A 26,315-nucleotide genomic window follows, 5' to 3' on the forward strand; every position below is an offset into this window, starting at 1 on the left:
TTTGATTGTACAGGAGGTTGAAATACTAGAGCAAAAGGCCTTATCATCATTGCCAATTGATGAAGTGTACATAATTAAAAATATGTCAACTTATTCTACACGATTTGGTAAATCAATTTTATTAACTTTGCAAGATGTGAGCAATGATAAATTATTTAAAACATGGCTACCAAAACGTATTTCGTTGCAATTCAGTGATGACGATATATCTTGTATCAACTCATCAGGTGGTAAATATACGATGATGTATTTAGGACAGAGCCAACAAAGTTTTGCTGGCATGAAAACGCGATCTCTAGTCAAATTCAATATGATTGAATAATAGTAATAATTTATAGTGAATTTTTTTAGGTCATAGCTTACAAAGTTTTTTTTGGTGTGAAAACGATAACTCTAGTCAAATTCAATATGATTGAATAATAATAGTAATTATAATGAATTTCTTATTGTTTTATTAATATTCATATATTAGATGATAATTATATGGAAATATAAACATTACTAACTTAGTTGAATACACTCACTTTGTAACTACAAGTAAAATGGGAATGTGAGTATTATATCACTGAAAAATTGGAGGTTGCTTATTGTTTTTTTTATTCGATTTCAGTTCCACCATTTAAAGATGTGGATGCAGTACGCAAGTCAAGATAGGGTCGATATTGTAGATCTCAAATCATCGGTTCAACATTTGTCGTCTAAATTGAAGGTGTTGGGTGATGGAGCCGAACATGCAAGCGTTTATGATATGAGTGTATGCTATGATGAAAAACAAATCGAATTATGCCTTCGTGATGCTGAGAACTATTGGAGTGGTGCAGAAGTTTGCAACAAATTTTTGGATAATGAATTGGAATTGTGGCAACTTTGTGAGGTTATGATTGAACTGAACCTAAGAAGATTCCTGTATAGCCTCCAACCATACTTGCCAGAATGGATTATTCATCACTTTGAATTGAATGATGAAAATCGAGAGGAAATTGAAGATGGTCGCGAAAATGATGATTATGAGGAAGAAGTTATTTTAGATAGTCTGTATGTTCCTGTAAATCATAAATAATGTCAAATAAAAAACTTTGTATTATTTTCATGTTTTATTTATTTAAATCTTATGAAATACAATAGAAAATGATTACAAAACAATAAATATGATATAAAATACAATACATGATATAAGTCAGTTACAAATAAAAAAAAAAAAGATCATAAAACAGTACATGATAGAGTGAAAAAAAAAGTGTCAATATCTGCTATGAACTGAACCATCCAATGCATTGTATGTTAAAACTGTATCATGCAAAATCAATGCATATACTTTAGTGTTGTCTGGAAACTTGGTCTTCCTCGTCTCAAACTCAATCTTTATATCAATAGTTGATGATTTTGTTGCATTCGGTTGATGGGAACAATCGATGACGAATAGTGGATTCTCTCTAAATTGTCCAATGTCCATCAGAGGTTCACTCATATCTTTATCATAATAACTTCGCTGGAAACTCTCAAAAGCATAATAAGCAGGAGCATCAAGTTTTTTATCGAAATTCAAATTCCAACGCTCATATGGATAAACTTCAGAATTCAAGTATACTCGAATACTATTGATATCAGCAGTTGTGAATTTTGTAATATCTTGTGTTCTATCTTCAGATGTGGTAGTACTTTGGAATGCGATGATGACAAAACGAGGAGTTTCCAATGCGTTAGTTGTTTTGATGGCCCATATGTCTGAAGAAGTCCCACGTAATGATGGTAGTTCATAGAGGTCCCACATACGATACGCCAACTTGATTTTGGCATTCAGACCGCTTTTGTTTATTCTACTCAAAAGTTTGAGCTTGTGTTTATCATCTGGTACAATATGCCTTATTTTCCATTCGATTTTATTTATTTCCAAATCAGCATCAACCTCACCTATATATGAGTTTTTGAATGATCGAGCGATAATCAAAATCAATTCCTGTTTGGCATTCAAGATACTTTTGTTGTAATCTTCAGCAAAACCCATCAAATATTTCAGTGGTAGTTTTCCACTAAAAACATGACTGTTTGTATCCAAGATATCTTGCTTCAATTGTGAAAGTCCCCAACCAGATGTCAATAATGTGTTAGCATGAGATTGTCCAAATGATATCATGGTTTTCATTGTAGATGTTATCCCAGGTTTTCTAACAACAGCCACTTGTTCACCACCCATTTCATAACGAATTTCGTCAAAGAGAAATGCAATTGCATTATTCGAGAGATAGCATGTTTTCGCTACATCTTTGGGGGTGAATTTACCTTCTATGTAAATGAAGCTCTCGGCAATATCTAGTATAACATCTTGATTATTGATTGCAATTCTGATTTCATCCGAATTCCTGAATAGCGGTGATCCATAGGGCTTATATGTGTGCTCATGTAAACTTATGAGAGAATGATCGAGCACTGGTTCATTGAATATATTCAACTTTTCATTGTTTGTTTCGAGCACCATTGTTATTTTCTCACTTTCAATCCAATCGATTTCAAAAATTTAAGATCACTCACAGACAGAGCGTTATGTGCTAACTGTTTAGCATACACTTGTGGAATGAGCTTCTTTTTATGCACACCTTTCTTTTTGATAGTGCAACTCGTTTGGGATTGTTCAATGCGATTTTGTCTATTATAAATGAAACCCATAACAACAGTTATTCGATTTTCTTCAATTCCAAAATAATGAAAATCTCTTCTTCACTTCCAAAATCGATAAGGTTATTTTTTTCATCCAAAATACGCACTGTAATGTTGTGAATCAATTGACGACCTTCTGGACTGACAGGCATATATATAATACTGTGTGGTTCTTTAGTGAGATTGTAGCCAGGTTCAACATCAATATCGAATGAGAAAAGAATGTGGGATTCTTCACCATTTATATATGAACCAGATATTATATTGCAATCTAAGCGGATAAGTCTCACAGTTGTAATGTTTATTGGTAATGATGATTCATGTATCTGATTTGGTGGAAATATTTCATGAGCGAACCCCATCATTTCTGCTATTGAATTTGGATGTGTCAGATCAATTTCATATTTGGATCGCATTTCACATTTGAATGTATTATTATTGGCGTGTAGATAGAAAATATCATCTGCAACGACATCATTTGGTTTTTTATCATGAAACAATCTGAACATGATATGTTTCTGTATGACGGCATTGATCTCTTCTATTTCATAAGCACCACATGGAATTTCAATTGTCAACTTTTGGGGTATCGATGAGTTGTCATTACTGATTCTAAAACTAACTAAGTTATTAGCTTCAGTTATATTATTGATTGTATTGCACCCATAGAATCCCAAAAGTCCTAATCCATAACGACTGTTCCTATCCAATTCAATTGGTGGAAAAAAATCCGCACTCAAGACACTTGTCCCGACAGCTTGTAGCTCGAACTTTCGTGACATGACTGATGAATATTTTGAAACACATTTCAATTTATTATTGTACACAGCAACAGCACATTTGAGACAATTTACACTTTTTGGAAGGTGTTGTATTGTAATAAGTATCATTTTTATTGATACCAATATTCACATCCTCTATATTACAAATACAACACATAGATTTCCGAGGTATAGGACCGTCATTAACATCCGATTCTGAATTTTGATCGTGGTGGTGGTGCTCATAACAATATCTATGTTTCATTATATCGATGTCATCTTGCAGATGCTTAGGCAACTTTTCCCAAACATATGCAATCTCATGTGCAACACATGCAAGTATCACTTCCTTAGGCATATTTGCAAGCATCACTTTATCCATTTTTTTCAAGGTACCATATTTTGAAAACATTCTAAGTGAAAACCCCATTCCCTTGATAGCCTCCCGATCCAGTTTTGGTGTTGAATCCATTTTTATTTGGAAAATTATTTAGAGAGAAACTGCAAGCACAAGTGACCACAGAGAACTGTATTAAATTTCTGTTGTCGATCATAGTTATATTTGATTTTTACATTCGAACATTTTCGAAAGAATCGAGTCAATTCCAATGGTGGGGGTAGATCTCCAAAACTATCGAAATATGTGACTTCTTTCCCACATTTTTTATATGCCACCCAATGTGTTCCTGGTCCACTTATTCCATCTAAATTAACAATAGCTGTCTCGTTTTGTTTTGGACCTGAAGATGGTAATCTATCACGCATAAAAACACCACGAAAATGTGGAATTTTCATTTTTTGTGCATAATAACTGAGATCGAGATCAGTAAGAGGCCTCTGAGGTAGGGGTTCAATTAGTTTTTTGTTTTGTTCGTGGCTTTGTATGGTTTTAAATATAGTCCTAAACCTTTACGGTATGGTTTGAGATATATTCCACTTCCGCGTTTGCCTAATGCTACAGCCTCCATGGTTTTATTGTGACGATTGGCTTCCATTAAAGCCGCTCTGCTGGCTTTTGCCGAATTCACGGCCTTGGTAATACCAGCAGCGGCTCCCGCCAAACTTCCTAGTGCGGATAGTCCAGCAAAAATTGGTATCAATGGTAAAAGTCCACCGATCTTGGGAACAGGAATTATGCGTGGTGTGCGGATTTTCTTCTTTCCACCGGCAGCTTTAAGGTATTTACGTGCCGCCTGCAATGCCACAGTGATAGCTTTTTTGCTATTATTCGTCACAAATTGATTCCCACCAGCTTTCTTCAATACATTTCGCACTTTATGGACTATCCCAGCACCAAATGCAACTTTTTTAATTTTATTTTTCTTCGTTTGTTTCCTCTTACATTTTTTCTTATTGGTACTACAACCCATGCCCATATGTCTTTTCGCTTTCATAATGTTGGTGACAAGTAATGCAGCTGCTCTTTCCCCAATACTCGCGTCCTTCGATTTAACCCTATCCCAAGCGCTGTATTCAAGTTCTTTGTCGGCTAAATGTCTTGATGCAAGATCGGATGGATGCTTAGAATATTGAATATCGTGTTTTTTGCATTCAATATCTAATTTATTGATTCCAGGGTCGTTACGAGCTAAACGTTGTTTCAATTTTGTACCCGGTCCACAGTATTGATAACCTCCGGGTAGATGTAATTCGAAAGGAAGTTTGTTTATTAAATCATTAACAAAACCACAACCTCTTTTAATTTTACGATCACTTTCAATACGTCCGTATCGTTTGATGGTACACATTGAAATGAATAAGCTAATAACATTTATATAGTCTCCAACCACGGCACGATGCGCATTGTAAAACAGAAAGAAAAGTTTGCTGTAGATAATCTAGATGAGAAATTTGGTTGTGGATTGAATGGACAAAGGGTATTCAGACATGGTCCACTACTTCCATCATCAGTTCGAGGACTCATTATAGGACCTTCAAATTGTGGAAAGACGAATGCAATGATATCACTATTAACACATCCACAAGGACTGAGATTTAGAAATGTGTATCTCTATTCGAAATCACTCAATCAACCTAAATATCAGTACTTGCGAAGTGTTTTGGAACCTATAAAAGGATTAGGTTTTTATACATTCAGCAATAATGCAGAAATAGTGGAACCCTCCGACGCTAAGCCTAATTCTGTTTTCATTTTCGATGATGTGATATGTGAAAAGCAAGATATTATTAGATCATATTTCTGTATGGGACGTCATAAGGATGTTGATTGTTTTTATCTAGCACAGACATATTCACGGGTACCCAAACAGTTAGTGCGTGACAATACCAATTTCATTATAATGTTCAAACAAGATGAGACGAATTTACATCACATTTATTCAGATCATGTTTCACCCGATGTAACATTCAAACAATTCCAATTGATGTGTGTTAAATGCTGGGAGGACCAATATGGATTTCTAGTCATTGATAAGGATAGAAAAATAGATGAAGGTAGATATCGCAAAGGATTCGATAGTTTTATATACCCATGATCTTGTTTTTGGAACTTATTCGATCACTGAATATTGTAGTGGTCACTTCACCAACGAATTAAGCTTTAATTCAAAAAAAGGGCATTATGAATACAAAAAAAGATCCTGAAAATAAAAACAATGAAATAAATTTGAAACGTCAACTAGTAGAGACAACAGAAGCTGTCAGGCAGAAATTCAACTCTATCAAGAATGATAATATTGAAAATCGTACGACACTTGAAAGATTGTATGAGCCCATAATGAAACCATTGAATGTTTTATCATCAAACGCTACTTCTAAATCACCAGTGTTATCACCAAATCATGGAACTGTTCAATCTACTTCAAATTATCCCATGAGTACTCCAATAGGAAGAAAACAATCTTTTGGTAGTGTATCATCTGTGAATAGTGACACGAGCACACTTCAAGACGATATGAGAACAACTCTATTCGAAACACCATCATCGTCCCACATCGATTCCTCGGATCCTGACATCTCACCTGTTATGAATGAAAGTGGTGAAGATGTTTTGATGAAACATTTGAATAATATAAAATCTAGAAATCCAGCATATGATGGAACATTTGGCGTACGTATGGATCCAATTACACAAAAGCTGAAAATGGGAAGTCTAGTGGTAAATTTCAAAGATGGAAACATTTCATTTTGGGATGCTAATAAAGTGAAAAAATATGAATGCGCAGGTAGTCCAGAATTGTATGATATGATTTTTTTGAAGAATCCACAAGATGTTGATAATGAAGAAACTCGTCAAGTATATTCCAAAATATTGAAAATAACGAATGCTCCATATAAACAATATCATCTGAAGAATGGTTTTAAAAATACAAATTCTAAAAAATTTCGTGAAGTTATCAAACCTCTATTAGACTCACGACAATATCCAATAAGAAGTAGAAGTAAAATTGGTGGAGCACTCAAACGAGTGAAAATGGAGAAAATATATAATTCTAAACCTGTGAATTATGTGTACTGGAATTCACCGAAAGAGTTAGTTGCTCGCCTACGACTATTGGTAGCTTCAAAGTCAGCCGGACATACCGGACATGATAATGAAATAATTTCAATAATTGAAGAATTACGTGAAGAAGGTATAATATATTAACATATTCACATGTAATGATCACTGTCACATCATCATTCAATGCAGTAACATTATCACTTTTTCTCTTTAATCATATTGAAATAGAATGACTAATGAAATAAGTGATGTCAAACGACAAGTTGTTAATGAATTACATAAACCTGCAAGACGTAATTTTCGTAGAAGAATAACCACCATCAAAGGTTTTGCAGATCTATGGCAAATAGATTTAGCTGAACTGCAACCTTATGCAAAAAGTAATGAAGGATACCGATATATACTTGTAGTGATAGATTGTTACTCCAAATATCTGTGGACTGTAGCAGTTAAAGATAAAACAGGTAGTACAGTAACTAATGCAATGAAACATGTACTGAAAGAAGCCAAATACTCCCCCAAACACATACAAAGCGATCAAGGGAAAGAATTTTTCAATAAAAGCTTCTCATCTCTCATGCGAGAATATAATATCAATCATTATTCAACATTTAGCACAAAGAAGGCAGCTATAGCAGAAAGAGTGATTCGTACAATAAAGGCATGGCTCTACAAGGAATTTTCGATGAGAGGTCACCACAAATGGCTTGATATTCTTCCAATTATAACTAGTAGATATAATAATAAAGTTCATCGTACAATAGGTATGGCACCCATCAATGTTGATTCAACAACAAAATTAAAATTCAAGGGTATCAATGGAATTGGAGGAAGACAAAGTAAACCCAAATTCCAATTAAATGATATTGTACGTATAAGTAAATACAAACATATTTTTGAAAAGTCTTACACTGCGAATTTTACCACGGAGCTATTCAAGATTGTTAAAATTAATAAAACCATCCCAATGACTTATAATCTTGAAGATATGAATGAACAGCCGATTAGAGGATGTTTTTACGAAGAAGAGTTATTACGAACCGAGAATCCTGACGTATATCTGATTGAGAAGGTGTTGAAGAGAAGAAAAAATAAAGTATATGTAAAGTGGTTAGGCCTTCCTAGCGAACAAAATTCTTGGATTGATGAATCAAATATGGTTTAAATGTATATAATAGTGACTTTTATGAATAAAGTAATATTAAAGTTCATTATTGTTTTCATTTCAATTATAAGTATGTGAACTGAAAAATATTGCAGCGGTAAACATTGCCCCAGCCATTCGCAATGTTCTGTGTATACCAAACCAAATTAATTGTATACTCCATTCCCGCTTATATTTTTCAACTCACGATATTGAAAACACATTATCATTCCCAAAACTAATCGCCGTCACTTTGAAATGCAGTATCCAACTCTTTTTGCCAATTATCTCTCACTGATAATGCTGTCTCATAAAGCTTAGTCGACTCCTCAAGCTCAGCCTGAGCTTGCATTCTCGAACGTTGATGGAATTGCTTATCTTTACCAATTTTTGAACGGAGTTCATCAGCATCTTTAGACATTCTAGCCAATTCAACCTTCGCTAATGCAATCTTGGCATCTAATGCTTCAAGAGTTTCATTATTAGCATTAATAGCTCGCTCACTCTTTTCAAGTTCAGCAATAGTCATCTGTGCCTTTACAAGACGGCATTTTGCTTTCCTTTTCATTTCCCCAAACCGATGGAGGGGGCTGAAAGAAGATAGCGGTTCAGCTTTCAAATCACTCTTCATTTCTTTAGGAGTACCTTTTGGCTTCCTCTTCGATCTGTCACTTTTCGTTGCGGGTTTTTTCTGTCGCACAACACTTTTGGATTCTTTCTTTTCTTTAAAGTCAGTGACAATCGATGAAGATGCCTTAGTAACCTTCCTCTTGATTGTTCTAGATTTCTTATCAACACCAAGAGGAAGGGTAGATGAAGAGTGTTTGAGTGATGATAATTGCGAAACGATCGGATTTTCAATAATAATTTGCTCATTTGGTTCTGGCACATCTGCAAAGTTAACGAAGTCGTTAATATCAAAATCATTTATCGAATCTTGACTCGATAAATGTAATACTGGAATATTTTCAAAATCAGTCTGATCGATATCAACAAGTGGTGAACCATCTTCAGCAATCAATAGCGGCATAGAGCTCATGATTATTAAGGTCTGAGGAATGATATGTGATAGCAATAGAATGTGGATAGGAAAGGTGATGATGTTACTGAGACCTCACCATTTATAGAAGAAAATAAACTAGCGCATGCGCTCTTTCATCAACTGACACATGCGCTCTCTCACTAAACTATTCACGCATGTAACAATCTTTGTCATTTAAGAGGAAAACTTTGTGTTGCATGCATGTATTTTTAAATGTTAGAAAATAATACAAATAAATTCAAAATATATATATTTATTAATAATAGAGGACAATAACGATAATAAAAAATGAAAAATTTTAATATGTCTCTGTGGATGTGGAACTTTCTTTGACTCTATTCCTCAATAGTTGTTGCTCGTGCGTCAAACACCAACATTGAAAAAAATGGATTCTCCTATTGGGGTAGAGTTGACCAACCTTCTCACACAGATCCCAAGTACTTCTACATGCATTGCATACATGATTCCAACAATTCATGGAATATGTATCACAACGCAAACAACGTTGCAGTGGAGTTGGAACGGCAGCACAGGTACCACAAATATTTCTACAGATACCTATATTGTTAAATATTATAGGTTCGGAACACTTCAGACACTGTAACTGTTGTTGACGATAATCCGATTTTGTTCGCTTCGGTGGATGAGAAGGAGGCGATAGTTGAATCCGCAACACGCAATCACTACACATACCAGTACATGGATTGATTGAATCCTTAGGTCTACTTATTTGACAAAAGTAGCACACAATAGCCCCTGCAATCATCATTGGGTAGACACACACTTTTGGTTTTTCATTCCACTCTTTTGGAAACGGCATTTTACTAATTCGATTAGAAATATTAGGAGATGACTTACAGAAACTCTGAATGCTCTCTCCTATACCTACGATCTCTATTTATACAAATCAACATCATGTGGAAGTATAGTGGGATAACTTCTCCTACTATTCCACTCTAAACGAGTCAAGTGGGAGTCGCATCACCTCCTATATAAGTTGACTTGCAAACCTAGAGTTCATTCATTCACTCTCTACAACTGTGAGCAAACAACAACAAGATGAATTCTGCAAAAATAAATGCTGCATTAAATAGAATAGCTGCTGTTGATGAAAACAATTGGATAGACGAATCAGATGATGAGGATGTCAATGTTCCGCTAGAGGAAGTAATAGTTGAAGCAGAAGATGTTGGAGTCGATGAAGATGAGATAGACGAAGTTGAAAACGAGGCCAACCAAAGCGACGAAGATGATGACGTGATGGAGTTTGAGAGGGTCATGGATGAAGAAGGAGATGATGAAGGGATAGAAGCTGACACAACTGAAGGTGATGGTGCTATGAGGATCGGTATGCGAACACTCAATGTCAGTGAGACACTGGAAGATCCCTTGGATTTGTATTGTGCATTGGATGCATACGTATTGATCAGCACAATAGATGGAGAGAACAAAAAACTATGTTGGTGCTGCTTTCGGTTTTATTCGCATAGAAACAATAATGGAGGGTGGTATGCCCATGTCAACACCCACAACACTGTCTCAATTATGGAAATGGGACAGAATTGGTGTGAAGCTTGCGAGAGGCCACTAACAAACTTCACCCGAGTATCTACATGTATTATATGTAATAATGTCCAACCTGTGGCACAATAACCGTGGACCAACTGGTCAAAAAAAAACAACAGCCCTTTTCAGGGCTACATTATTCACACAAACAGTAGTTAGTTGTATTAGTATTCATAGATTATGTGACAAATGAATACTTTGACTAATAAAAGTCTAAGTTGGAAATTTGTTAGTCTTTGAATATCTATACATTATATGACAAATAAATTACTATTTGTTAGTCTTTGAATATCTATACATTATATGACAAATAAATTACTACTTTGACTGAAAAGTCGAAATTTGGAATTTGATAGTCATTGAATATCTATGCATATGATGAGTACTACTTTAAATGAAAGTTGAAGTTGGCATTTGTCAATCATTCATATGCATATAATGATGAATACTTTCACATACATATATTTCGTTTGAGATTATAATGTTAACATAATGTTAACAATGGTATGAATCTGTTTCTGTTTGAAAGTATAATGGTAGCTCTGAAAAGAGCTATTTTTTTATTGTTTCAGTCTTTAATTGTAGCCCTGAAAAGGGCTGTTATTTTTTATTAATCCATGCAATGATATGGACTAACGCTCCTCATCTTCAGAAACAATAATTATGGTATCGTCATCTGAATCAGATGATATACTAATGATATCATCCTCATAGTAGTCATCTGAATCAGATGATATACTCATGATGTCGTCGTCGTCATAATCATCTGAATCAGATGATATACTAATCACATCATCCGCATTATTATCGTCAACAGCATCTATGTCGTCCTGAATACCTTGTTCCACTCGTTCTGCGAAATCATCAGGAAGATCATAGATTCGCTGCAGAAATTGAGCGAAGGTTGTACTCAAATGATCAGACGTTGAATCTATTTCATGTACTTGGATGGGTCCTGTACTCGACATTGTGGAAGAATGATATAGAACTGGGATTGTTGCTATATTTATATTGGAAGAAATGAAATGGAGGGGGTGAAATGTAGAACAGTGTTTGAGATTCGAAAACATCAAGAATGAAACTCTGAGCGATTATTAGGAGAAATTCTTAGTGATTATTATGGAAAAAAAACTAATAAGAGGGGGAGGAAGGGAGAGGAAGGGAGGAAGACACTGCCCCAGCCTCGCAGTGCCTCGTGTACACCAACCAAAAAGTGTGTACTCCGTGGAAGGAAAGGAAAGGAAATGATGGACGAGTAGATGATTATATGTCATCATCGGAATTGAGGACATCATCATCGATCAGGATTGGGGATGGCGGAGGACTATCCTCGATGAGGATAGGGGATGGTGGAGGACGTCTAACGTCAAGCTCGTCATCAGCATCATCGCCAGAGTCGTCGTCGTCATCATCGTCGTCGTCGCTGCTCATTGGGACAATGTCATCATAAGCAGGGTCCCACCATCCGTCAGGATCTGGATATTCCGAATCGTCCAAGTGTCCTTCGTCACTGCCAGTGACATGTTGAACTTGCATCCTGATGTCGTGATCCTGGTATTCATATGGCGGACTGTGGGGTTCCGTGGTGGAAGAGACTACCTGTACCTGGCTGTTATCCCAGTAATTGAAGTTGTACCCCTGATCCGGGCAGCTATAGGGTTCGGAGGTTGAATCGGGTTCCATCTCGATGCTAGCTGATCAACTGAATGTTTCATCAGATGATTTCTACTTTTATACTTTCGAGAGGGAGTGGGAGAGGAGTGGGACATTGAGTAGGGGTAAATTGCAGTGAGACATAAGACATATTCAATGAGTAGGGGTAAATTGCAAAGTGACATAAGACATATTCAATGAAAGAGATACTTGAATGGATAAAATACAAATGAAATATACTTGTCGATTTCACTATGAAACATGTCTATTTTTTTATTTTTTAAATTTTCTTCACATGGAATTATTTACAAGTGATTAGAGAACACAAAAATTGATGTGAGGTATTTGTCTAGAAGAACTTGGAATTGAAATAAAAAAATAATAATAATAAGAGGAAGTGAAGAAAAATGCTCCAACCATCGCATTGTTCAATGTGTACCAAACCAAAAAACAGTGTACACCCTTCATTTCACTTCCTTTTCCTTTATTCAATATAAACTTAACAAATATAAACTTAAAACTACCATAATTAAATATTCCTAACTAACCTAAAACTAATCTTATATTTATACTTAATCTACAAAAAAGGGTCCATAGCTGTCCATAACCTTTTGTGTAGCTCTATCGAAGAGGTTGCCGCTTCACACCTTTCCTCCAGAGATGCAATGTCACGATCTAGTTCGGCCATTTCTTTCTCTATTTCCCTACGTCGCTTAACCTTTTCACCCTTTAGGCGGTTCATGTTAGTCAACGCGGCCTCACTAGATCGGGCAGCATGTTCTATTTCTTTGCATCTCTGTAGAAAAGTATTCATCTTTTCACTCACCTCTCCGATAGGCTGTCGCACTTGTGGCACCAACACCTCAGGATCCGCCGGTGTCGCTGGCAGCGGTGGTAGTCGCGTCACCAACGGCGACAATATCACCAACTCCGGAGAAGGACTCCTCGGAATTTCCACTGCTGCTGGTGCTGCTGCTGGTATGGAGGCCCTCTTACGAGAGGTCGAAAAACTACCTGCATAAGGATTAGTCCTATTGCAAGTAGCTCGGTACTTTGAAATAGGACCAACCCTTGCTGCAGGTCGTTGGCAAACCTTCTTCACAGCCCTGACTTCCTCCTCCTCCTCGAATAAGTCAGGGCTAGAAGATCTACACCTAACTCGCGAACGCGAAGTGGTTGCCTGGTCACCCGTCACCGCTCTCGAAGATGCTGCCTCCTCCTGGTCAGCGGACACCGGCAGAATAGACGCCACAGCATTATTCACCTCCTGTGTATTGGTTGCCATTCTGAAAAAGAAGAAATAATACAAAGTTAGTTGATATAAAAAAAATAACATTCTTAATTTACTTACTCAAATGTCAAGTTAGTCGTCGGAAGCTACTGCCTTGAAGTGGAGTGGACTGCTCTCGATGAGATGACTTCTCGAACTGAATGTTGTGTAGTGCTCTCCGGAGGGTATCGACTTCGATGCGTGAGTGGTGGGAAAATGGTGGGAGCGCACATGCGCGTTGAGGGTAGGGGTGTACATGCGCAAATGTTGGGAGTCGTGGGGGGCGGGGCTTCGGGGAGGGGAGGGGCGGGGCTTCGGAAAGGGGGCGGGGCTTCGAGAAGGGGCAAAAAACGCGCCCCGGATGCAAGTGGTGGATGTTGAGCGCTAAAATTCGGCCGCTCCGCGGCCGAGCGACCGCAAGCGACCGCTCGACCGCGGAGCGGCCGAATTTCAGCGCTCAACATCCACCACTTACATCCGGGCCGGATGCAAGTGGCGGATGTTGAGCGCCCCAGGCCGCGAAGCGGCCTGCTGAGCGATCGCTTCATGATCGCGAAGCGATCGCTTCGCGATCGCCTATTAACCTAATGTAAGTATGCAGCTAACCTAACGTAACTGTTAACCTAACCTAACGAGGGAATACTAACCTAACACCTAACCTAACGTAACTATGCAGCTAACCTAACGTAACTATTAACCTAACATAACGAGGGAATACATTCACCATGTTGGTTCCATTAATACATCATCAGTTGGTTTTGGTTTTGGTTGTATTATTCTATGATTTGGATTAATGTTCAGTCCTGGATATCCCAGTCCACCTGATGATGATGGCTTGACTTTATAGTTTCTCTCCAAAACTTCTTTATGGTTTTTCTCCAATACTTCAACTCTCTGTTCCAGTACATCATACTTTTTCATTGTAGTCCCTGTTATGTTTGACATAGCATCAAATTTTTTATTTGTAGACGCTGTTATGTCAGACATTTTTATGTCTACATCACTTGTAAGTTTGTCAAATTTACGAGTGAAAGTTATCCGAGCCTCTGCAATTTTATCGTCAAATGCTTGCCGGGCGTCCCGAGCAATATTGCCTATTGTGGATTGTATTGCAGCTTGTAGGGCTAGAAGTATAACTTCCTTTGCTCCATTAATTTCCCCCTCAAGATATGATACAGTTACACAATCACTCTTGTCAATTGGTTCACTTGTATTTTTCAATATTTTCCTTTGCATGTCATAATGACCATCTTTTGTTAATTTAAAACCATTCCCAGGAGGACCTCGAATGACATTACCACCCCATTTTCTTTTTCTACCAAACTTATCGATTGTTTTAGACATTGTGCACTCTACGATGATTCTCTTCAAACTGATATTTCTGTCATTTACATTATACTATATATTGCAGTAATTGATTAGGGAAATAGAAATAATACAAATAAAATTTTAATCATTTTATATTCATTACAGTAATACATATACATACATACATAATACATTAATATCACATTACTTCTATCATATATTATTAATTATAAATGGCTACATAAATATCAATATTGAATTTTCCGGTTTTGAAGATATTGAATGATATTTCAATCATTGATCTCGGCAGATAATAAATTAATCAATTGATCCAATGGAGTCTCCTGAGATTGTGATTGTTGAATAATATTACTTATCCAACGAATGTTCTCATTTGGATCGTTTTCATAAAATTCAATATCATTATGACCCCAAGGAAGAGTGTGGGTAGTATTCGGAATGATAAATCGTTTATCGTCGTGATATGATAATGCAACTTTATTTTTCAATTCAGTATACATATCATGTAACACGCTTCTAAATGAATTCATCTTTCTGAATATCATACCACCTTGTTCGACGATTTTTTGATAATCTTCGCATGTCAATTCATTCTTTATTACAGATCGTTTAACCCCTTTGGCTTTCTTAAATTCACCATCAACAGATTTCACATAATATGCTTTAGCACCTGTACCATAAAAACTCATGATTGGATCATTTGGAAATTCATCTTTGAAGTTACCCAAGACTGAACTTGTTACTGGAATATTGAATTGGTTAACTATACTGTAATTGGATGTATCAAATCTACTTATGTTAGTTTTTATGAATTCATAAAAATTTTCTGTGTTTACTTTAAGAATGAGCGAGTCGGTATCTGTGTAAAGTAAAGAGACATTTTCATCAAAGTGTTGTTTGATGCATCCATAGAAAAAGTCATACATGACTGTTTTAGATAATTCTAATATGGAAAATCCCAAATATAATGGTTTATCGTAATGAACCTTCACTCTACCCAATTGAATGGCAACGAAATTATCAGTGAAAATTGAACAATTTTTGAAATTTGGTTTGGCTATGAGAGTGCTGGCACCTATATTTTTCTTTATATTTTCCCAATGTGTAACGAGTCTAACATCAATTCGATTATCTACATTCTCCATTGTCTTTCCATACACCGCATTATTCATTAGTTTATAGAAATCTTTAACAGATTTGTTGTTAGACCTATTACGCATTTCAGTATTAAGATCTATATAGGGTTTCATCCAGCATGATTGTTTGAATTTCAATACTCTATGTGTATTCATTACAATCAATCCATTTTTGACAGCTTGCTGTAGATTCCTATAATGAACAATATATTTTCTTTTATCATTCAAATTTGGAATTAATTTGGGAATTTTCGATTGTGTACGAGGTGGTATTATTTTTTCGACTAAAAATGGAAGGTCAGAATGTTTATCATGCAACTCTTGTGGATAATGAATGTCCACTTCAAATACATACCCATACGGACTATCAGTACTCACATCCATCACATCAAGATTAAGAATTTCATTTGGTGTCAACCATGTAAATTCACTTGTTGGTAGAGGTTGTGACATACTGTGACCGTATAGATTTGTTGCATCTAAATATGTAATGAATGTGGAAGGTTCATTGGGATTATAATTGGGTAAAAATCTATTATTTGCTATATGTTTCCTCTCGCTACATTGACTAATTCCACCTCGTATACCTTTTTGAAAAAAGTGAATCATATCAATGTCAGTTAGTAATTCCAATTCAACATTAGTGAACTTCAACATGGCATCCCATGATAATCCAGGTGCAGTGTAATATTGTGCCGGATCTAAGTTATATATCTCTAAACTTGTGGTGCGGAAATTTTCAAAAATATCACATAGTAGCAATACATCCGACTTCAAATACAAATCAGAGTATTCCCCCAAATTCTGACACTCGAATAAATTCCAAACATTTCTAGCCCTATCATAATCAGTTTCCGATATATGTTCACAATTGAGTGTGTCATAAAACTGATTTTTTGTCGGAAGTAATGGATAATTCAATTTGTCAATGTCATCAACAAAACTATATGGAAATACACCTTTCTGTCTCATCAAATTGAATTTCTCAATTTGTGGGAAATGTTTGTGCATCTCCAAACATTGATCGGAGGTCAAGTTTGCACCCAACTTCTCCAACGAATTAGTCATAAATTTATAACTATCGATAAATCTCATTTTGAGATAATTCTTCCTAACCACACCATCTTTATCGGTATAGCTGTGTGTAAAGAGATGCTTCGTGAAAGATATATATTTCTCTTTAGTTTGCGGGATAACATCAACTTTCTCTTTATTCCTATACAATTCTTTTATGAATAAATGACAATCATAACCACTTAAATTATGAAAAATGATAGGTATGAAGTTTGGTATTTTGAAATTTAAATTACATTTCGAGTGAGCGGCATGTGATCTTTTCTTTCCTGTGACATGACAATGATCTCTTACTTTGACGTCACCATCAGTAAATGCTTTATTACATATACCACAAGTTCTGGCTGCAGCAAACTGTTCTTCTTCTTCGACAGTTTGTGTATCCATTGGTTTAGGGTTTCTGAGATGATTTTCATGTATCTCTTTCAAATCATCTTCAATGCTACTCACAAATTTCTGAGCTGCATCTACACCCCTATATGTAACAAATTTTGTCAAATCATCATTATATGAACACTTTATCAAATAAGCAAATGAATATGGGGCATGTTTGAATGTTTTAATCGTGTATGAACTTCCAGGATTTGGCTCATTCACATGAATCGGTTTAAGCACTGATTCAAAATCAGCATACACTACAAATGGCACCCTCATTTGCCTCTCAAAGTTTTCAAACATTAGTTTATTTTCCGCAACCATTCTACCATATTTATTGATCTTTAAATTAGTAGTTGGTGTTGTGGTACTAATGTGATTACAATCATACATATTATGACGTAAAAGCAATCTCTCATCAGAAAAATATATCAAACATCCGTCACAAAAATATTTTTTCTGTCTATGAGCTGATAGTTGATTAGAAACTAATCTTGAAAGATCTTTGATCCAACAATAGTGACCATTACCGGAGTCATCAGTTATAAACAACAAATTGACATGTCTCCGGAGTCTTCTCTGTGAGTATCGCAATGGACCAATCACTTCATACTTCATTTTACCCTTCTCAAATGTACTCTCTAAACCGTAAACATTAATTGAAATATCATTCCTATCTTCGAATATTTCGATACTCTTATTATTAACTTTAACCGGAAAATCCATACCTGTGACATCTAAAACAGTGGAAAAATGTGGATATGACGTAAGTTCGGACACTCGACTATCTGCAGGATATAATGCTGATGTTATAGCCCAAGCAAAACAATATTGATCTTCATTACGAACATTCACAACAGCTTTCTTCCATTGAATACATTGAGGCAGCTTCACATATGAACGTCCTTCCAGTGGACTGTATTTATTAATGTTGACCTCGAGAAACAATATTTTTTCACAAGTCCAACCTGAATTATAAAAAAAAAAAATATTACTATTCAATCTTATTGAAATTTTTAAAAAATAAATACCTGAGTCACGATCCTGGAACTCAGTCGTTTGAGCCACAATTACATCACGGAATCCATCAAAAACAGCATTCAAATCTGATGATTGGTCCACTATTTTATTTTGGGAATTAAATGACTTCGTGTCCCTCGAATCATCAGTCTGAAGAATATAATTCCCAAAAACTTCCATATTCACCTTGATGCTTTTATGGATCCTGATGGCTGATTCCAGTAATTCAATGACCTTCTGCCTAATCTTATTGAAAAATGACATGTAGTCACTGGTTACAATCGAACTCTCCACCCTGTATGTAGCAATGCGGCAATTGAATGCATTCGTTATAATTTGAACACCGTCAGACAATTGAACACATGCATTATTTTTATGACTCATGGTTCTTCGGTGAGAATTCACTTGGCTCATAGGAATTGTCACATTACAACAATTGCACGTATACATAGGTGTTGCATTATCCACTCTCACCCGTTTCACTGCAGGCCCTCCTTGGCAACTCTGGAGCTGATGCCGACGAAGATTATCACTACGAGTGAAAGATTTACCACAGTCACAGGAATACATTTTATATAATAGTTCTCACTAACTCACTTGATGTAAACTGACATAGCCAACACTCGTACGCTTCTTAAATACACTCTGATAGGACCCGTCAAGACGTCATAGCCAACCCCACTTCTCAACTACATGCGCCAAGATTACCTCCCAACTGAATGCGATAACAGATGTCGATATACGAGCAAGCAGTGGTCGTTGCGGTCTCGGAGAGGGTAGACGCTAGGCAAACGGTCCTCGGCTGCCGTTGTGTCACCATCGATAGCGGGGCTAGAGCGAACCTTCATCGCTTCGGGAGAGGTGAGGGCAGACCGATGAATACGCATTACTCTGCCACACGTCGTGGAGTGAACATGTCGCTCTCTAGCCGTTGAACGGTTATTGCTGTGACGTCACTCCACTACTAACTTGGTGCCCTAACACCGATGGAGCATTTATTACTTGGAGGATCTTCGAAGTATGCAGACGTATGTTTGTACATAGACAAACAAGCACATGATGAAACCCTGTACCGTGCATTCTCCTACACACACACACACACACACACATAAACACACAAAATCTCATATGAAAAAAAAATCTGAACGATCCATGCACCAGACACTTCAAGGTCACAACGCCTTGACTTCACTGCACAACAAAAAAACTTCACCAAACAACAACCAATAAAAAAAGCAATTAATACGTCATAGTGGTGGGGGGAGGCCGAGAATCAGCTGTAAACAACTACTCAGATTCCCAGTGGGGCCATTCACGTGTATTCGATAATAAATGAAAAAAACAGAACAAATATTTTCCACGGTTGTGATTGGTTGATTCGAAATAGCTTTTGAATGTCTATGTACTATGGAAATAATTTTACAAGGAAAACGTCGCAACTACCCGTACACATGCTATATACCTCGCATATGATGTTGTATGTCTGCCACATTTTGTCTGCAAATTGAAAAACAGGTTGATTCTAATGTGATGTTCACAGATTTATGTTATTGAAATATCTCTATGTCCCATGCCCAAAACCCCCATGCCTTGGACAGGTCCAGAGTTGTCGTGAACCTAACAGATCAGGTCCTCACGGAAGATGAAATGGCAGTGCTAGCAAGAGGTGGTAACTTCTCGGTAATTCCGCCGCGGGTACCTGATGAAGAAATTATAGCTAATACGGAAGCTGCAATCAGAACTCTACCGGATGATGAAGCGGAAGAAATTCGGATTGAGACAGCGAATATTCTACGTAAGCTCCTGAACACCAAAATGCAATATACCAAATAAAGAAATTGTGGCTTTCAAAAAACCTGAACTCTAATGAGGAGATCATCGTTCTACCAGCTGACAAGAGAAATGTCACGGTGCTTTTGAAAACAGAAGAATACATCGGAAAAATTGACCCGTCCAGCTACCGCAAGCTGAAAATAGACCCAACACAATCAAGGTTGCGGAAGACGAACCGTTTCATAAAATCATCGTCATCATTGTCCGAAACTACTCAGAAGACAGGGTTGGAAAAAAAAGTGTTTTTTTTAAAGAACAAAACATAATGTTTCATTTGAAAAACAAAAAAAACACGTTTTTTATTAATGTATCAACTGTTTTAATTGCGTTGTTTTAAACATGTTTTAATAATGTTTTAAACACGTACATTGGTATAAAATGAAACAAAATAATCAAAAATCAAAAAATACTTCATATATATAATTATTATTTATTTATAATAACAGTTTCCAAGTTGAGGTGCAATCAAGTTCAATCAACTTCCCTTCTCCTATCTTCTACTCAACCCTCAACTTCCATGACCTGAAGTTTCTCAAGAGCTCTTAATCAAGCAAGCTTGATTGAGAGCCCTCATAATTGCAACCAATTTAGCAGATTTCTCTGTCCCGAGCTTGTTTCTTAATTTTGTATGAACCAGTCCGAATGTCGAGAAAAACCTTTCAATTCCTGCAGAAGAAGCAGTTGCAGTAAATAACTGACAAGTAATTTCGAGCATCCTTGGATCCACTTCATTACTCAGTGATTTCCACCACACAGACACATGCGTTTTCTTTAAAATATATTTTTTAAACATGTATTCCAAAAAAGGATAACTCCTCGCACGGTACATCAGGACATCTTTCATGGCATGCGGACAGCTCGAATCTAAAAAATCCATGCCTATTGTGTCCTCCTCTTCTGCATTATAATTGGTGTCTAATATATAAGCAGAGAAATGTGCAGGCGTCATTGCGGCTTTAAATCTTGCTTTAAGTTTGTCTGCTTCTTCTGGCAACCAGTCCGATGATAGTAAATCTTTCCATATATGTGTACAATCACTTAGGACGCACATGTCTTTCTGAATGAGATCGAGAGCTCTGGCTACCTTTTTTCAGTTTTTTGAGATAGTACTCAACATTTTCTTTGAACTCAACATCTTGGACGTTCCTTACGATTGTTGAATCTCATACAGTCCTGTGTTCGCTGCATACTTTCACTAGACAGTGCCAGTTGTTGACGTAGGATTCGAGACAATCTGCTAATGTATTCCAGCGTACATCTTGAGGTAGTACAAGTTTTTTTCCACCAGCCTCCTTGTACTTTGCTTATGGAAAATGATGATACTTGAAATACTTTACAATCTTTTTTGCATTGCTTTTTATCTCCGCCTCGTCAATATCCTTGGCAAATAAATTGATTGAATGAGTAGAACACCCATATGTTCAAAACATGAATTGATCGATTTCGTTCGGCTTTCATTCTATCTAGCTGAACAAAAGCAAGCCGGGAAATACCCGCATTTTACGAACATTCGCCGCATTACCGCTTGTCAATCAGGGAGTCCCATCTAGTAATACCGAAGTTGCCAACTCTTTGGTAAAAAACATACTACTATAAAATGAGTTTCTTAGCTTCTTCTTACTAAAAGTATTTTTATGTGTTTTAAACGTATGTTTAAAACAAATGTTTTCAACATTGCCAACCCTGTCAGAAAACCATTTTAGGAACAGAAGCTGTCCCGTCCCGCCAAGGATCTATGGTCTTCCGAAGTACACAAAATAGAAGGTCCGTTGAGACACATAGTGAGTGCACCGGGTTCGCCTACTTATTACTTGTCTAAACACCTATCTTCGCTAGTCCAGCCTCATGTTAGAAAAATCTTAAGGAAACATAACATAAAACAGTGTTCAAACTCACCAGGAAAATACAACAAAGCCTGAGATCTGCGAAAGACAAAAGAGATCCACTGTCAGCTGCGGGGGTGTATTGTATACCATGCACCCGCGGAAAAGTTTATATCGGTACCACCAAAAGATTCATGGGTACAAGGCTGAATTAACATCGGAGAAACTGTGGATTAGGTCAAATAGAAAAATCGGCAGTAGTCGAACACGCGCTCAGTGGAGATCAGACGATACTGTTTGACGATGTGAAACTACTTGCCCCCGATCATGGATACCACAGTCGGCTTGTATGGGAAGCCATTGAAATCCATGATCATACGGGAAATTACAACAGAAAAGAAGAGGCAGTAACGCGGATTTGGAATCCCTTATTAAAAGATGTTGAGGTGGCAACAGTGCAATGCAATGTTACGTCATCAACAGGTAATAGCCAATAGCGACGCATCAACAAAGGCGGGCTACCGTCAACATAGATACAACCTACGAACTAGAAATCACCAGTCATCCGTGAATCATCAAGATAAATAAACCTCTGAAGAAGCCAGCCAATCATGCTGGCGAAACATTAGGATACAGTTCCAAACTATCTCTGTAGTCGCTTTGAAATATACAATAAAAAGTGATTTTTACACTTCCTTATTGCAATAAATCATGTAGGTGTCTTGATTAGAGTTCCAAAATAGTTCTCCCATAGAGATTCAATTTTTTATTGAATCAGATGTTAGTTTATGTTCTGTTTGAAATCAAGACATTTTTGTCTCATTGAATACTGTATCCATTTCTATAATATATCTTAAACTATGATATATAAGTAATACTATATTTGGAATATTAGAGTTTAGCGTCGCGGAAGTTAATACAGTATTATCATCAGAAATGAAAAATAATTCGTGAATTTCGAAAAACAATTTTTTTTAATATATTATCTAAACTGGTACTAGATATGTAATGAAATCGGCAGCTACTTGATGAAAATCCAGGCCTTAGGGCCTGAAGGAGGTATTGTATAGCGAAACATGTGTTGCGTTTTAAGGTGTACCTATATACCTTATACATATTTATTCCGAATCTGAAACAAATTATTTCATACCACTGAAAATGATTTGCATAATTCACAATATTTCGAATAATTTCAACTGATTAAGTTTGTAAAGCTGAACCTAGCAATTTTAACCATTGTCATTTTTTTGAAGTGATGTTTGATACAACATATATAAAGTCCAATATATTTTTTGATCTTTTCAATACCAACAAACATCAAAATTCCATGTCACGATGCATCATATTGACCGAAAGACTGTACCTGGCATCCAAGATAAGCATATAGATGTAGATAATTATTCAACGGCACCTTGAAACATGAAAAATTACAAATGAAATTTACTATTGGAAGATAATTTTCAAGTTTCTCATTTGTTTCTTCTTCAGATCTACGTCTGGAAGATTCCGGCCTCTACACATGCTCCGCCATATCTGAAAGCGGAGAGAGTTCCTGGTCCGCTTCATTGAACGTCGTAGAAGGTTCATCTGTACCACTCCATCGCAGTCCAGACCCATCGACTTTTCCACAAGCCCCCTCCGCTCCTCAAATCCTGAACGCCACTGAATCCAGCATCAGCCTTTCCTGGGAAAGCGAAGACAGCAAAGACACAGGCCTGGTAGGATACACAGTTGAATACTGGAGTCCAGATCTACAAACTGGTTGGGTGATAGCAGCACATCGAGTTCAAAATCCGTACATGGTCGTTCACGAGTTGAAACCCGATAGTTCCTATGTTTTCATCGTCAGAGCAGAGAATGCTCATGGTTTATCTTCTGCCAGTCCGGTTTCAGCTAATGCAAGGACGTTGGCGAACTCAAGGTCTTTACCAAGTTCAGAACTGGATACTGCAAGGTCGATATTGAGTACAAAGCTTATCGATCTGAAGGACACCAGACCTCAATCATCTAGCTCAGTCAAGTTGATTTGGAGTTTTTCGGACAGCGACTACGTTGAAGGGTTCTACATACGGTTTAGAGAGCTTTCTGGTGGTTCCCATAACTACAATATTCTAACAGTTCTTGACGTTGAGGCCAAGAGTTACGTCGTCACAAATTTGAAGAAGTTCACGAAGTACGAGTTCTTTTTGTCACCATTCTACAAATCTGTGGAGGGACAGCCATCCAATTCCAAAATCGCTCAAACCTTAGAAGATGTTCCTTCAGCTCCTCCAGACAGCATAACTGCAGGGGTGTTCAATGACACTGCTGGTTGGGTGAGATGGTCACCTCCACCACCCCAACACTGCAACGGCATTATCATTGGGTATAAAATTCAAATCAAAGGAAATGTGATCAGATCCATGACCATGAACGCGTCGACAACTTCGATATTGATCAGCAACCTGACGGCAGGTGGCATGTACAATGCTAAAGTAGCAGCTTTGACTATCGCAGGCCAAGGACCTTACTCAAATCCTGTACCGTTGCTGACTTCTCCAAGAGCTCAGAGCCCTAGGACTCTCGGTCCACTGGTTCCTCTTGTGCGTCAAACCTGGTTCGTTATTCTATTGGCAGCTCTTCTGCTTCTTTTATTGGCTGGAACAGGTGGCTTACTCTATCTGAAGAGGAGGCAGTCGTTAAGCAAGCAGCTAGGGCATCTAAATGTTCCAGTCGTCAACGCATCCCAACTCAATGCTAAAGAAAGCTTATGGATAGATAGAGGATGGAAAGCCAATGACTGCGACAAAGACGCCTCTATACCACTGTCACAGCCTGCCGACTATGCTGAAGTGGACACCAAGAACCTCTCCACTTTCTATAACTGCAAAAAAAGCCTAGAAAATCCCACACCTTATGCTACTACAATGATCCTACCTCCTCCAAACTGGTCGGAGATTATTCCTCCTCCACCAGACCATCCTCCTCCAGACTGTCCGCGAGAGAATCCTCCTGTGCCTCCACCAAGGGGTGGTGGAAGTAGCTGCGGCAGTGGAGGATACGGGTGTTACGCCGTCCATGTTCCTGTTCAATGTAGCAAAATTCAGTACCCCAGAACACGTTCTTGCAATAACTGTGATGCCCACTGCTCACTAGCTAGTGGCAGTTCGGGACATAGATCTAGTAATCGAGGCGGCCACTGTAGTAACATGCCACATAGTTGTGATACTAAAATTTGGTTCAACCAACACAATTGGGAGGATGGTGATGCTGACTGTGAGACTGATCGACACTCCTGTACCAGCAGTCATGATACTACTTGCTCTTGTAGTGAATCGTCGTGTCTGTATGCCGAGGCTGGTCCTTCCAGTAACCCCCGCTCCATTGCACACTGCCCACAAATTAGTAAAAGGGTGAAGTGAGACTTAATGGACGTTAGTGTTTATTTTTAAGCCAACAAGCATATCCTACGTGTATGTGGACAAGTGGACTCTTATTGTATTAATGCATCAAGAAGCCTGGAAACAATGGAGTGAATGTTTGATTTCCTAGTCCTAGTTTTAGTTACCGGTTGGACAACTTTTGTCTTCCTGTTGATGATTTTAAATATTCTCACATAGTTCAGATGGTTCTGAAGTGGACATTGACTCAGATTTTTGTTTACTGGCTGACATTTTGATGGCAAGGTTGAATATGTGTCAGTTGTAGATGACATGGTAGAAACTGTAGTACTGTAGGAGGGCATCTTCTGCCAAATGTATAAATTTCAAGCAAAACAGTAACATGGATAGTCTATAAAAGGCAACTGTACAATCAACTAATACGTAAAGTGAAACTCACTCAAGTTTTTTTGATAATGTTTAGCTGTGAATATTACATGATTTACATGAATTGATGAACTGACTCTACTTTGAAACCTGTTCTTACAGGTTACAGTGTTTATTACTGAAACTTTTTTCTCAAGAAGATATAAATTCAAATTATGTATATTGTATATTGATAAAAATAAACTTGAAACTGAGTGGAAGTTTTTCAACTAACTGTATTCAAAACTGCTCATAATTTTTTCACTGTCTAATGAGAAATTAAGTGCATGATGAAAAAAGATATTTTGAGTTTTATGGTAAAGTGGTCATTTTTGAACACTTTGATTACTTTTTTATACTATTTTTCTGAATTTCATGAAAAAATA

At 37.1% G+C, this 26,315-nt stretch overlaps 2 protein-coding genes across 3 annotated transcripts in view; one reads left to right on the top strand and one right to left on the bottom strand.

Moving 5' to 3' along the window:
* robo1 (roundabout guidance receptor 1) overlaps positions 1–25,887 on the top strand; it is a 280,396-nt gene extending 254,509 nt beyond the window's left edge. For both annotated transcript variants that reach the window (XM_074172448.1, XM_074172449.1), the window contains one exon: positions 23,633–25,887. In XM_074172448.1, the coding sequence (XP_074028549.1) occupies positions 23,633–25,545 (1,913 nt within the window). In that variant the 3' untranslated portion in view covers positions 25,546–25,887. The remainder of the gene's footprint in view (positions 1–23,632) is intronic.
* Positions 12,862–13,813, bottom strand: LOC141481238 (uncharacterized). The gene is made up of 2 exons (XM_074172451.1): positions 13,636–13,813; positions 12,862–13,570 (listed from the first exon to the last, which is right to left on the bottom strand). The coding sequence occupies exon 2, from the start codon at positions 13,567–13,569 to the stop codon at positions 12,862–12,864; it is 708 nt and encodes a 235-aa protein (XP_074028552.1). The 5' UTR covers position 13,570; positions 13,636–13,813.
* Positions 25,888–26,315: the final 428 nt, after the last annotated feature.

This window comes from Leptinotarsa decemlineata, unplaced genomic scaffold (genome assembly GCF_025532065.1).
Source record: "Leptinotarsa decemlineata unplaced genomic scaffold, Ldec_3_MD MMD2_tig00000133_RagTag_RagTag, whole genome shotgun sequence".
Lineage (NCBI taxonomy): Eukaryota > Metazoa > Arthropoda > Insecta > Coleoptera > Chrysomelidae > Leptinotarsa > Leptinotarsa decemlineata.

Coding starts and splice junctions, on each gene's coding strand:
- LOC141481238 (XM_074172451.1), bottom strand. CDS start 13,569: ATGGCAACCAATACACAGGAGGTGAATAATGCTGTGGCGTCTATTCTG.